Source organism: Agelaius phoeniceus, chromosome Z, assembly GCF_051311805.1.
Source record: "Agelaius phoeniceus isolate bAgePho1 chromosome Z, bAgePho1.hap1, whole genome shotgun sequence".
Lineage (NCBI taxonomy): Eukaryota > Metazoa > Chordata > Aves > Passeriformes > Icteridae > Agelaius > Agelaius phoeniceus.
The window spans coordinates 17,199,634-17,214,701 of NC_135303.1; the positions used below are offsets into that span (position 1 = coordinate 17,199,634).

The 15,068-nt window shown below is 43.2% G+C and overlaps 1 protein-coding gene and 1 long non-coding RNA gene across 2 annotated transcripts in view; one reads left to right on the plus strand and one right to left on the minus strand.

Moving 5' to 3' along the window:
- Positions 1-3,788: 3,788 nt before the first annotated feature.
- LOC143691963 (uncharacterized) lies at positions 3,789-6,091 on the minus strand. Its single transcript, XR_013179780.1, has 3 exons — positions 5,773-6,091; positions 5,398-5,680; positions 3,789-4,469 (listed from the first exon to the last, which is right to left on the minus strand). It is a non-coding gene; the product is annotated as an uncharacterized LOC143691963 (long non-coding RNA).
- A 208-nt stretch (positions 6,092-6,299) lies between these two features.
- Positions 6,300-15,068, plus strand: part of FBXL17 (F-box and leucine rich repeat protein 17) — a 268,473-nt gene continuing 259,704 nt past the window's right edge. Inside the window, exon 1 of the mRNA XM_054653341.2 lies at positions 6,300-7,318. Within this exon, the coding sequence (XP_054509316.2) occupies positions 6,584-7,318 (735 nt within the window). The 5' untranslated portion in view covers positions 6,300-6,583. The remainder of the gene's footprint in view (positions 7,319-15,068) is intronic.

Genomic DNA, 15,068 nt, shown 5'->3' on the forward strand with positions numbered 1-15,068 from the left:
TAGTCCCCTCAAATTGTTTTATCTCTGGGCTTACTGTAAGAGGTAGCCTGTCTTACTGGTTTTCAAATGCGTATTTGAAAGCAGAGTCTGAAGGAAGTTATCTGCTCTGCCCTTTTTATCTTTTCTCCATTCCCTTTTTCCTCACTCCTATGCCTGAAGTTCCTTATCACTGCTCATCCAGTGCAGTACAGTGGACACTGTCTCTCTTTATTGCTGTGAGTAACTACATTTTTCTTCTCTGTGCCAGATTCAGCCAGGAGGAGGGGTACTTTCTCCATCTCCAGTACTCTGCCTGTGCAGAAGTGAGAATAATCCAGGGAGTGGATTAACATAATCCTGTCTTTTAGCTGACAAGATCTACTCTCCACCAACAATACCTTACTGTTCCATAGTGGTGCCACTTTTGAGCTTGGTAAAAATTGTAGGTCTTCAGGAATGGAGAACTGAGGAACCTCCATTCATACCCGTGTAGACCAAGGGCACTGTCCAGGTACAACCCCAGCCAGCAGCTGAAGCCCACAAAACCCCTCACTCACTGCTCCCTGTGGGATGGAGGAGAGAATTGGATGGGTAATGCTGAGAAAACCCCTGGGTACAGATCAAAACAGTTTAATAGGTAATTGTGCAAGCAAAGCAAAACAAGGAATTTATTCCCTTCCCATGGGCAGGCAGGTGTTCAGCCATTCCCAGGAGAGTAAGGCTCCATCACATAATGGTAACTTGGGAGGAAAATGCCACCCCTCTGAATGTCCCTCTTCATCTTCCCCCCACTTCACTGCTGAATCCCTGGTCTGGAGTATCCTGTCCCTGATGAGTCCCCTCTCAATTCCTTCCTTGTTCACTGGTAGGATGGAGAGAGAAGCAGAAAAAGCCTTCGTATCTCTGCAAGCCCTTCTCAGCAAAACCCAAAATATCCATGTACTGTTTCAGTCACCAATCAAAACACAGCCCCTTACAAACTACTGTGAAGAAATTTAAGTATATTCCAGCTAAAACCAGCACGAATAGTGAAACAACTAGGATTTTACAAAAGAACATGAAATCTGTTTCTATACCCAGGATGAAAATTCTGCCATTTCCTTCCATCTATTTCATAATGACATTTGTAACACACCACTCAAAGCTACTGGTGTTAAGCAAGCAAAGCTATGTAAAGGGAATAAACATACCAAATCACATAGTGTTATAACTTCATAATTCAATGAAACTAATTCTACTTTAAACTTACTTATTTAAGTTAAATAACTACTATCTCTCAACATTGGCAATATGGCCAAAGATTATAGACCCAGTTTTCTAAAGGTCAGTCCTGAAATACAGATGAACATGCACTTAAGGGGTATCAGGACTAGATACAACATGGTAACTTAAAAATTTCTTGTGTTCCCTGGCAGCTCAAACTTAAATACCTTACTTACCTTGGGTCACCAGTCCTTGTGGCCCATTTAAATATGTACAGAGATAACAATGAAAAGTATCATAATCTATTACTCTGTGTGTAATAAACCCTTACTATCATAAATAGAGGGGATTTTACTGCTTAATTCCAAGATTAAATTGTAGTAGCTTTCAGGCATTTCAGATTACTGGTTTTATGACTTCTAATTTCATGAAATACAAGCACTACTAATGAAGAAATGAACTGTTAGTTACATCTGCCTTCTGACATTAAGTAGTGAAGATTTCACAGCTGATATTTGGTCATGTAATATTTCATTATGCTTTTACTCTTCAACAGGTGGTTACTATGCTTGCTTTTCATGAAGCAACAGTGACACTCAGTGTTAAAACCCTTGCATAGACCAGAAGCACCCTCTGCTTCCCTGTATTTCTCATCATTCATTTAAATCTCATTTAAATTACCATAGTAATTTAAAATTTGTTTAGCTCTTGCAGGCTATTAGGAAAAAAAACAGTCTACCATCTTGAAAATTGGATAAACTCTCCCTCTATGTTTGTATCTAAAAAGTTATGCCTAGATTATTAAAAAAACAAAACCCAAAGCTTTGTTATGCTACTTACATAATTCTCTTTTTGAATGAGACCTCAATTAGACTGGATTGCAAGGTTCACATATTGAAGCAGTTGGTGTTTTGGGAGAAGTATGTTTCAACTTCAGATTGAAGACTGAAACAATAAAAAAAGTTTCTCCTTCTGCCTGCAAATCTTTGGGGAACTTTGAAGATCTACTTGAAACAGACATAAATGTGTAGGTTTAGGTAATAAAGATATTTGTGAACAACTGGGATGTGGTACAGTTTGTCTCTGGTCACAGCTGGTGAAGCCCTGTCCTGCCCTGCCTGGCGCCCTGACCCCCATGGCACTCTGACAGCATAATTGCCTTGGAACTTGCCTACTACAGTGATAAAAATTTTATACATGCAGCAACTCCAGAAACACTGTAACTTCTGATACACATTATGTCTGCCATTGATGACCCAGCTGTACAAAGTAATTCTGAGGTACCAGTGGCATAAAAATCTCCAGTTATAACCAGGTGACCGCCAGGGTGAGGAGAGAAAGTCTGTGGTCTACCTGGACTTCAGCCAAGCCTTTGGTACCATGTCCTCAGAAAAGCTGGCATCCCATGCCTTGGACAGGAGCACTCTTGGCTGGGTTAGGAACTGTTTGGATGCTGGGCCCAGAGAATGGTGCTGAATGGTACTGGGTCCGGCTGGCCTCTGGTCACTGGTGGTGTCCCCAGGTTCAGTGCTGGGCCCAGTTGTTTAATATCTTCACTGATGATCTGGATGAGGGGATTGAATTTACCATTAGCAAATTCACAGACAACACCAATTTGGGTGGGTGTGTTGGTCTGCTACAAGGCAGGAAGTCTCTGCAGAGGGATCTGGAAAGTTGGATTGATGGGTCAAGGCCAGTGATCTGAGATTTAACAAGACCACAAAAACCCCTGCATTGCTGCAGGCTGGGGCAGAGCTGCCTGTTTGTAAAGCATCTGGGGGTGCTGGTTGACAGCAGCTGAACAAGAGCCAGCTGTGCCCAGGTGGCCAAGAAGGCCAAGGGCATCCTGGCCTGTGTCAGCAACAGAGGAGCAGCCAGAGCAGGGCAGTGACCGTCCCCCTGTGCTGGGCACTGGTGAGACCACAGCTCGAGCATTGTGTCCACCTCTGGGTCCCTCAATTCAAGGAAGGACATTGAGGGGCTGGAGCGTGTCCAGAGAAGGGAAAAAAGCTGGCAAAGGATCTGGAGCACATGTCTGATGACAAGCAGGTGAAGAATCTGGGTGCATTTAGCCTGGAAAAAAGGAGGCCTGGCACGGGGGGTACCTTATTGCTCCCTGCAACTCCCTGACCTGAGGCTGGAGCAGGTGGGGTCTCTTCTCCCAGGGAACCACTTACAGGATAAGAGCAGGCAGTCTTAAACTGCTTCAGGGGGGGATTTAGATTGGACACTAGGAAGAATTCCTTCACAAAACGGGTGATTAGACCTTGGAATAACTTGTCCAGGGAGGTGGTGGAATCACTATTCCTGGAGGTGTTTAAGGGAAAGCTGAATGTGGCACTTAGTGCCATGGGCTAGTTGATATGGCAGTGTTTGGTAAAAAGTTGGATTTGATGATCTCAGAGGTCTTTTCCAAACTAATGGATTCTGTGATTGCCCAATCTACTTGAAGGGAAAATAATCATACCACATATACTTACAACAAACACACTTGTGGTTTAACCTTAGCTGGCAACTAAGAAAAACACAGCTGCTTAGTCCTGCTCACTCCCCCACCCTAGTGGGACAGAACTGGAAGTGTAAAACTGAGAAACAAACTCATGGGCTGAGATAACTAACAGCAGTTTAATAAGTTAGAAATAGTAATAGTAGTAGTAATAATGAATTTCAAGGTGAAATGAAGACAAAACAAGGAGAGACAAAATAAAACTCAAGAAAAACAAGTGATTAAAATGAAAAAAGAACAGCTACAGTTATACCATACCAGTTGTTTTGGCACCCAGTGTAGTGCATTCAGGGGCAGATTTGACTGAATGTGCTGCAATGAATTTGTAGCTGTTGCTGCTGTTAAGCTATTAATTGTCAGGCTACTGTGCTTGCCGCGGGGCTCACTTTCCTGTCTGCCTGTTGGAACCCAGTGCTTGTTAGTGGCTGCTGTGATTTTGCTGCTGGCTGCACTGGTGGTCACCTTGGCATTTTGTGCCTGGAACACTTTGGAGACAGCCATGTCAAAGTGCCTGGGCTGGAGAGTGCCCAGGGCAATCTGTGCTCCTCTGCTGTCACACTGGACAGGCTTGAACTTCAATGTGAACTTGAGTCTAAGTGACTGTGACCTGGGGAGGAGTCCATGTAGAGCACAGAACCATTGACAGGCCATGGAGGATCCCGTGCTGGGGCAGGTGGATGTCCAAAGGCACATGTGATCCCATCAGAATCCTGTTCTGGAGCAGGCTCCTGCCATGAGCTCTGGACCCCTGGAAGGGCTCCACTCTGGAGTACTGCAGCCTCTGTGGGAAGGACACACATTGGAGAAGTTGAAGGCAGCCAGCATTTATTGAGTTCAGATTGGTTTGAAGATTTGACTTGGACTTTCATCTTTTAATGTTGTTTTTGTTTTTCCTTACTGAAATAAAATTTAGCAGTCTGTGGGAGGAGGGAGTGTGTGAGCCACCACTGGCAGGCAGATGGGACAGGCACAAACCAATGGCTAAGGCACAAAGAGTGAATTATGTCCATTATCATGCTAACTGGAGGAGCCCTAAAGCAACACCAGGGCTACCCAAGTGCAGAGCAGGCACTGTTAAACTCAGTCCATATACCAGGATGACTGGTCTGCTGTTCACACAGTCTTACCAAGAGTTATTCCCAGCTGTCTTCTGCTTTTCAACCCATTCTCCCAACAGAAAAGGCCTCGCCAATTTTTTTTTTGCAAAGATTTGCTGTGGTTTATATTGATGAAGCTTACTGAAGTATAAATCCAAACAAAATATTCTATTGCTCTGCTTTTATCCAAAGGTATATTTAGTACTTTTCTCATAGGAAACATTTTTACAGAGCTGCTGAAGACTAATAATAGAGGTAAGAAACAAAAATAATAGCAACATGGGTATTTTAATCCTAACATAACTTGTCCCTGGGCAAAAGGCCAAAACATGCGCTACACAATATAAAATACTGTGCATTTCTTTTCCTGCCCTTTGTTATTTAATATTAGTACTGAGCCATATATACTCTAGCTATAACTTGCCTTCTCCTTCCCCAGACACCTTTTACTAAAGACAAAATTGCACATATATTTAAACTACATATCTAAGAATATATAGCTAAGTCAACTGTTTAGAACTGAATGCTGAAACAAATTGCTTTTTCTAGGCACTAAGCAGAGTCTTAATTAAAGCAATGCAGCCTCCAGCAAGGATTTACAAACCAGGGTACCTGCATCGATGTTCAACACACTGCAGTTAGAGGTGAGTGTCTGCAGGAGGGCATAGGGGGTCAGAGGTCCCATATGAGCCCTGTTTTGAGATCTACAATGAATTAGAACAGCAGAAAACAAGTAGTTTCTGGAAAGTGCTGGTTGGAAGATGATGCTGACAGAAGAAAACTTGGAAGACTGCTCTTAGTGGTCTCTAAGCTTGTGTTGCTTTGCCACTCCAATCCTCAGCCACTGTCCTGCATATAATCTGAGACCAAGGGGAAGCGGTCTTCTCACATTTGCCTACAAAGTGTAGCACAAAAGATATTTGTATTAGTTCCTCAAATATATGCACATATTTTATATGTCTTATGTGTATATTATAAGACAATGACCTAAGGGAGGAGGTCCCGCAGATGCCACAAAGATGATGATGGGGCTGGAGCATCTCTCTTGTAAGAGAAACTGCAGGAACAGGACCCGTTTAGTTCGGAGAAAAGCAAAAGGGGTTCTCAGTAATGTATATAAATATCTTCAAGGCTGGTGCCAACACGATGGTGTCAGACTCTTTTCCGTGTTGCCCAATGGCATGACAAGGGGCAGTAGCCATAAACTAAAACACGGTAAGTTCAGCCTCAACAAGAACGCCACGTTGAGGGTGGCAGAGCACTAGAACAGGTGAGCCATGGCATCTCCCTTTCTGAGGACATTCCAAACCCACCTGGACGCGTTCCCGTGTTACCTGATCCAGGTGACCCTGCCTTGGCAGGAGAGTAGGTCGACATGATCTCCAGAGGTGCCTCCTAACCCCTAACAATTCTGTGGTACGTGAAATTCTGTGCATAGACGCAGATATTACAGGCGTACGTGCCATGGGCGGCGTGCAGACCCGCGTTCACACAGCAAGTGCACCGATGTGACACACGGCGGGCACGCACCCGCGCCCGAGCCTCCGCCGGCCCAGCGCGGCCGCTGGTGGCAGCAGCGCCGGCCGCGGAGCACCGCCCCCGCTCCCCGGGGGAGGTCAGGCCGGCGGTAGCGGAAGCTTCTCCCTCCCTCCCGGCGTCCCGGAACCAGCCCCGCCGCCGCTGCCGCCGCCGCCGCTGCCTCCTCCTCCTGCCTCGGCCCGCCGGCAGCATGTCAGCTCCCGGCGCCGCCTCCCGCAGGTGACACCCGCCCTTCCGCTGCCGCCGCTTCCCCTCCTATATGGGCCACCTGCTCTCGAAGGAGGCAAGGAGCCTAAGCCGGGATCGCCGCCGCCCGCGGGGGAAGGTGCCGCCGCCGCGCAGCCGGAGCTGCTTCCTGCGCGGGCCCTGCATGCTCTGCTTCATCGTGCACGGCGCCAGCCCGCCCGCCCCGGAGCAGTCGCTGCCCGCCGGGGACCCGCTGCTGCCGCCGCCGCCGCCGCCCTACGTGTCGCTGACCGCCGCGGAGCAGCGCGTCGCCCGCCGCCTCCTGCGCCTGGCGCCCGCCGCCTGGGAACCTCCGGGCCGCTGCCAGCGCCTCTTCCTCTCCGGCCTGCTGCCCTCGCCGGTGCGGGGCCTCCTGGGGCCGCCCGGCGAGGTCTCCTCCGAGATGGTGTGCAAGCGCAAGGGGGCCGGGCTGCCCGCCTGCCCGCCCTGCAAGCAGCCGCGCTGCGCCGCCGCCGAGCCCGAGCCTGGCGCCTGCCAGTGCCCGGCGGAGCCGCAGCTGCTCGCCCTGCCCGGCACCGCGGGGGAGAGCGGCGGGGGCACCGCCGGGCAGGGCGGCGGCGGACAGCCCGCCTCGCCGCCGCCTCCCGCGCCCCAGGACGAGAAGGAGCAGGGCCGGGAGGAGGAGAAGGAGCGGGGCGGTGAGGCGGGCTGCGAGGAGCCGCTGGAGTACCCCGGCGACAGCTGCCGGGAGGTGCCGCCGCCGCCCACCCCGGACATCAACCAGCTGCCGCCTTCCATCCTCCTCAAGGTGGGTCGGGATGGGGGGATAGACGGGCGAGCCCTCTCGTTGAGGATTTGGGAAGGGCCTGTGCCAGCGCCCGTGGTGCTGGTGTCGCCGGGCGGACTCAGAGCAGGGGGGAGCCGGAGGAGGCCGGGCCAGTTCGGAACTGCCTCAGTGCCTGGCTTCGGGGGGACGGGTAGGGTTCTGGGGTGTTGTTTGTGTCCCGTTCTGCGACCCCATTTTTTTGTCGTTGGAAACGGCTTTGTGAGGCATTACCTGGAGATGCAGACACACAAATCAGCTCCAGAAGCTGTCTCGTAAATGTTTTGACTGTACCCGTTAACTTCGTAAGGTGCCCTTTTTTACAAGTCGACTTTTACTTGCATCACGGGTGTAGTACTGGCCTAGGGGCCTGTCACTGTAGAGTGACAGGCCATTTAGAACTTCCCTGGGTGTTGGAGCTACATAGACAAATTTTCAGTGTTGAGTATTAAACAGCTTGTATTGCTGCGTATTGTGGATCAATTCAGGCCTTAGTAGTCCCACAGTGTTTGCAGCCTTCTTGAATTGCATGCTTTCAATACGTCCTACGCTGTATATCCGAGGAACTGTCTCACCTCTCCTGTCCCTTTTGGCTCTCTTTCTGTTCCTTTAATACTGTTCTCCTTTGGAACTACTTTCCATTTTTAAGCTGATCTTTTGACCACTGTACTGACTTCCTTCAACTAAACATTAGCTAAAAAGAGGAGTCTAGCTGGAACTGAGCCGGTGATGTTTTCCATAGTCTGATGTGAGTGTGCCTTTAAATTTTGGGAATAAGTTTTCAGGATTGCAGGAGTTTCTCTGAGGTCAGATAGCTAAACTTAAAGCAGGATGTAGTAATGGAGGAGTGAGAGGCTTGACTGTTGGTGTTTGTATTTTGCTAGTTGTACATCCACTGTAGAAAGTACTTCCTTTTTTCTTTTGTTGTCAAACAGTAACAACCTAACAACAATCTGTCTGTCTTGCACAGAGCACTAATTCTGTGGGAGATTTCGTTGGTTTGAGGGTTTTTTGTTGTTGTTGTTTGTTGGTTTTGTTTGTTTTTTTCAATACTCATAAGTGTGTTAGTAATGATAAGCATGTTTCATAGATGCACTATGCAAATTAATTATAGGCAAATAAGAATTCATGAATTCTATCATCTGAATTAATCTCATTTGTGATTACAAAATTGAAACTTTGTATTGTAGTTCTTCTGGAAGGGAATCCATTTGTTTGCCACTGTTATTGGAAGATAACTCTTTTCTTTGATATTTAATTTTAGGATTTGAAACTGGACTCATCTGATTAGTGTAGCTGAAATACTTTTGATCAATGGCATGAGTACTTTTCTGTGGTTACTTTTAGTACTCAGTTTCACTTTTTAAAAAATATCTATCTATAACTGTGCCATAACTTTAATAGTGAAAGAAGTCCATCTTACCTGTGGACTAGTTTAAATGTTATTTAGTGTCTATTTCATTCTTACCCGTGCTTTCAAGATTGTGGGGGTTTTATGATTGGTTGCTTTTTTTTACAAACAAGGGGTTTTGTTTTAACCCCAGGCAGCCACTCACACACCACATCCACAGACTGGCTGGGTGGGAATTCAGGGGAAAAAAGTGTACCTTGTGGGTTGTGATAGGAACACTTTAATAACTGATGAAAAATAGAGTGTGCTACTAACAGTGTTTGTATAAAAAAGAGAGAAAGAGAGATCCAGGTGATGCACAAAACATTTGTTTGTACCAGCTACAAAACACTGTTACCAGCAGCTGGGAAGAATTTTATCCTAGCTGAAATCAGGACAGACATCTACCTTCCTCAGTGATTTTGTCTCTACAGTTGTCCTGTAGTCAATTCCTTCTGCAATGTCTGAAAAAATAGGCCATTATTTCCAGCATTGTGGTAGGAGCCAACCTACTCACCCCCAAATTTGCCCTTCAATCCATAGCTGTACTGATGAGTTGGGTTTGTGGTTTTGGTTTTTTTGTGATTATTTATATGTATATATACACACAAGATATGTGTATCTTTATCTATATATCTGTCTCCTACCTATTCCATTGTTTTGGGTTTTTTGGTTGCTTCAAAAATATACTAGTCTGTTAGGAACTTTGAACTTCAGATGTCTGCCTATTACAGTAGTTGGAAGTTTCTGGACAAACTGAATGACAGTTGTTCAGAAAGAAGACTGAGATGCAATCTTTAGTTAAGAGAAAATTGATAGAAAGTTCCTGTCCCTTGTTGAATAGAAAGAAATAACAAGCTTAATTTGGGTGAGATAAATGTTCTTTCACTGTATCATTTTCCAGGCCTTGGCAACAGTGGTTTCCCATCTCTAAGGTTATGTGACTGATACCTAAAAAGGTTGATCTGAACAGAGACTAGTCAGACTAAATGGACAAAAGATATTTATTGAAAGGCCTTAAAAGGATACACCTTGGGCAGCGCAAGAGCCTGGCCAGGGCCACACCCAGATTGAATCCAAGATGGATCTGGGTCACAAGTTTTTACACTTTTATAAGTTTTGGTTTATCTACGTACTGGGTTCAATTGTCCAATTACAGCTCCAGGTCATGGAGTCCCAACTCCCTGGCTTGCCCCCTTCTCTCTGCTCTTGTTTCTGCTTTTTGGGTAATGGTTGTCCTTGATTCTGTAGCTGGGAAGGGATTGTTTTGCCAACTACCCTGTGAAGAGAACTCTAACACCTAATATGAAGTTTCAGAGTTACATACCAGGCAGCAGATAATCTGAAAAATATAAAAGCTGAAACCCAAGGTATCATGAGAAATAGGGATTTTTATTTATTGATTCTTTTCTAACATCAAGGAATGTTTGGGGTGTGCTTGAACTTGCTTCAAAACAAGAGAGTCTAGAATAGATGATGTCTTCTTTTGAGGTCCCCTTTCTCAGTTTGCTGATCCTATTTTTATAAATCATGAACATGTGCCTGTAGCACTGACCCTGTCAGTTTTGGCTTAGGGCTAATGCACTATAAAGGGAAGATAAGTGTGTGTGTGAGTAGACATATGGGTATGTATTAAATGTAGGGTTTTCATAGGTATATTATTACTGTTATTTGAAGCACTATTGACTCCTTTTCTCTTTACTCAGTGCTCTTTACTTATTTTTCTCATTCTTGTTGGAAAGTTACAGGTTTTCTTTTGTTGCAATGATAACATTTTTTTATTATAATGTTGATTGAAACAAAATGCATTGCTGCTGTCATTGTACTGTTAACACTGAATTTAAGATAATCTGTGTTATGTGAAGTGGGTTTGATAGACTAAAGATAGACCTTTAATTTTGTCTTCTGATTTTATGAATGCTGGTGTTTATACCTGAAAAGACTGCATGTGCATTTTATAGTTGCACTGTGATTTTCTTTTAAAAATTTTTTAAAATTCTTTTTGGCTAGTGAGGAGGAAGAGGCTGCAAAATACATCATTTGGATTGGACTTTATCTGCAAGGTCATTGAGTCACTTTTGTAATATTAGCTTTCTTTCCTATTTATGCTGGTGTTCCAGCATATTATCCTGTCTAAAGTTCATGTTGAGTCTTACTTTTAAGTGTAGCACTAAGAGATATGAAATGGGTTTTGAACCTTTGTGACTGATGCTAGGAGGTAAAATATCCTTTAATTTTGCTATTAATTTGCCTGAACTAATATTTCTTCAGCAATGATCAACACAGCAATGTGGTTTGTTATGGATTTATTTTGATTTTTTGGCTTTTTGACAGTTTTTTGTTTTTCCCATGAAGCTTACTGTGATTCTAGTGGGGAAATGAACTTGCCTGAGGTTCACTGTGGGGTTACCAAACTTCTTGAATACAATTGAGGGGCAAAATTGTGAAGGGAAGGTGTGCCAGTAGACTAGTAACTAACAAAAAGACAGTATATGCTCATTATCTCAATGATAAATTTCTGAAAGATGTTGTAAATTTTATGACTGATTGCAGAATTATGAAAACAATTGTTTTGCTTTGCAGAGGTGTGTTTGAAAAGGTGGCTTTTGTTCAAGCATGTAGGTTTTAACATCACAGAATGAGCTATGTGATGGAGGAGAAATGTCATGGAATGAAATTTCTGGTTTCTTTGACAGGATAGATGCCTTAACACTCATGGCCAGTAAAAGTTTCCTTAATGTTGTTTAGGTGTTGGCTTGGCTTGTTCAACATCTCCAAAATGACGTATTATTGCATGGAGGAAACTAAGAGTTTACCAGTTGTGCAGTGCTGGAATGTAAAGTAAATTAAATGTAACATGTGCTTTCATTCCCTAATAATTTATTTGTTTCTTTTGTTTAGGTTGCCTGACCCATGTTTGATCTTTCACAGATTTTGCTTTGTTTTAATGTCTTTGTTTTTAAACTGGCATGGTGACTCAGAAGCATTAGTGAGGACAGTTGGGTTTCTGAGAGTGAAAACATTGTGAGCTCCTGCAAGTAAAGCTACTCTGCTTATTGGTCAGGACTCTTCCTTTCCATTAGGAGAACAGTAATTTCTAACAGACAGAAGCTAATATTGTGGTTTACCTTGAAGCTAAGGCAATCTGTGAGTAAGTGGCTGGTAAAGGCAGTGTCTGTCTCCTTTTGTAACTTCTGGCTGTGTGTTCCTGTCACTGGCTTTGTGCTCTGCAGAGTGATTATGCAATCGCTGGGGGAGTAAATTCATATGGCTAATCTGACACCAATCTGTAACATTGCAAAACTTTTCCTTAGAATCAGCTGCCTGAAAGGACTTTCTCTAAGTACAGTCAGTAAATCCAGTGCTAAAATTCAAGAGACTCAAAGCAGGGGACAAGGACAGTTTGAACTTGATTTCCTTCATGGGTGTACTGAGGCTCCTTTCAGGGGTGTGTGAGTTCAATGTTCACATGTCCTTCATAAACTCAGAATTATTTGTATTTCCCTTGTTCTTTTCAAGTTATGTGTAAGCAAAGTGAAGAAATACCTTGAAAACAAAGCACATACTTGTTCTTCCTTCCTCTTCTCTGTCTTGGTTTGGAAAGACAGGAGTCTGCTAAGGAAGGCAGAAGCCTCCCCTGAAATGGAGAATGTAAACCCTCCCCACCCCTCCGAATTGCTATAAATTTTAAATTAAGGGGCTCTTAGGCAAAAAAAAACCCCATGGGAGCAGGAAATAACAATTCTTTAATAGGGAAGAAGAAATAAAAGGATAAAATAAACAATGCAGTACACTAGAATAACACTGACAGAGTCAGAACCCAACCTGACACCCTGCGGGTCAGGGTGTTGGTGACAGTCCAATTGGAAATGTGGCTGCAGTCCTCCTGAAGTGTCAGGTGTGATTCTGTTGGAGAACAGGCTCCTGCAGAAAAGGATGTAGTCTTCCTTTGACAATCCAGTGAAAGAAGAGGCAGCTGCTGTTCCTCTGGGGAATCCAGTGGAGAAAAACATGCTGGTGTCTCAAAACTTCTGGATTATATCTGGGTAGCAATACTTGGCTCCTCCCTCTGGGTGGAGCATCTCACAATGGGTTGTTATAGTTCTTATCAGTCACCCAGTGACATTCAATAGTCTGTTATCAGAAGATGTCCCCTGGAAAGGGAGGAGTGATTGTGATCACTCAGAGAGAGAGATAAGGCAAACTGCCCACTTGACAAAAGACAACTGCCATACAGATCGTAATAGAATACGTCTTGCCTTGCAATCTGGAACATGAATTCTTGAATTTTCTGAAATAGGGTGAAACAGCCTTTAATATACATAAATCTTAATCTGGTAGTTTAACTGCTCTATGCCTGCAATTAGCAAATACTGTATTTTGTTGTTCATAGTAAAATGTCATGCGCTAAGCATGTTCTTTTTGTCAAATGGTACTTGAGAAATATTTTTGTTAATGAAATTGTAGTTAGTTGCTGAATAAATTGATGAAACAAATAAGCAGTTTTCCAAGAATGAATGTCTCAAATTACTTAGGCATCATGAAATGTTTGAGTGTACGTTTTATTGTTCCTTTGTGGTTAATTCCTTAAGATTTTTGGTTTCAAACAAATCTGCCTGATGCAATGTAATGAAAACAATTTTATAGATACCTGTTCATGAATATGAAAGCTTCTTATTGATAGAGGGGCGCTTTATTCACAGAAATGAAATTATTTTTTTCAAATGAAAAATCATGGACAGAAATAGGGGATGTGTAGATTCACCTTTTAATATTTTCTGCTGTGGGGCCTATATTTTGTTCATGTCCATAGATGTATGCCTGTTTTTTAAAGTTAGCAGTATCTTTTTAAAGAATAGTATTAGGAATCAACAGAATTCTCGTGCATCATTTCTTGAGGCAAAAGTTTCTTTGGTATATGCAATCAATAATTCTAACTCCTTGATTATGGTTTTACTCCTTGATTATGGTTTTATGTTTACTTTATATTTGATCTTGGTGATGTGAATTACTTCTTAGAAAACTTCATGCTGAGGATATTGTGTTAGCAACCACATAGTCAATATTCTACTACCAAACTTCCTTCATAGTAACTTTAATGAATATGGTTGACTTTTTGCAATATCGTTTGATTAAAAGTGCAGTATTTTTCTTTGCTTGATTCTCTTTGAGGAACTTAATTTAAGGCCAAAATTACCAAATATTTAAAGACACAGTAAATAAATTTAGTATATGGATTTCTGATTTTTTAAAACTGTTCTTTATTATTTTTAAAAAACATATTTATAGGATGTTTTGTGGTGTTTTTTGTTTTGCTGTTTTGTTTTTTTTTTTCTCCTCTGCTGAAATACTCTAACATTTCACACAAGTGTTCAAAACAGTCTTTTTTAAATACATGGATTGAACTCTCTAGCATACATTTTATATAGAAACAGTGGGGAAGTGTTAAGGATGTAACGTCTGAGGTCCATTATGCAAGGACTTACTAGTAAAGGAGAAAATTACGCAAAATAACTTTATTTCTAGTTTTTCTGGTTGGACCCTTCACTAATATTTGCTTTCTCCCTGTCTCATCCATTGTCTTACAAAATATTCTAAAAAGTTGAAGAAAATACGAAAACTTTGTTAGACACTTTTTTGGTGGTCTGAATTGTGCTGTGCAAGGACTTGGTTTAGCTGTTTTAAAATCAATTGGACATCACCTGATTCAGAATGGTGGATTGACACACATGGGGTACTGTGGAATTAGCTGTGTTTTGTTGTTTAAAGGTAAAACAGTGTGGCTTTTCTCTTGTAAAGCATTTGTATGGGTGTTTATTCAAAATTAGACTGTTTGCATTGAGTGAAGCAGACTGAATGTGATTTGACTGAAAACTTGCTGTATCTGTTAGCTGACTTTTGCTGTCATGGGCATTGCATTTTTTTTTTCTTTTGATGTAGGATCACTTAGGTTGGAAAACATCTCTCAGATCATTAAATCCAACCATTAACTGGTACTGCCAAGTCCACCAATAATCCATGCCCCTAAGTGCCACATCTACATGTCTTTTAAATACCTTCAGGGATGGTGTCTCCACCACTGCCTTGGGCAGCCTGTTCCAGTGCTGGATAACTCTTTCAGTGAAGAAATTTTTCCTAATGTCTAAACTAAACCAAACCTCCCCTGCCTCAGCTTGTGACCATTTCTTGTTGTCCTGTCAGTTTTTGCCTGGGAGAAGACCCTGAATCCCCCTGGCTACACCCTCCTTACAGGCAGTTGTAGACAGCAGTAATGTTCCCCTTGACCCTTCTTTTCTCAGGATTGAAAACCCTCAGCTTCTTCCCATCTGACTTGTGCTCCAGACC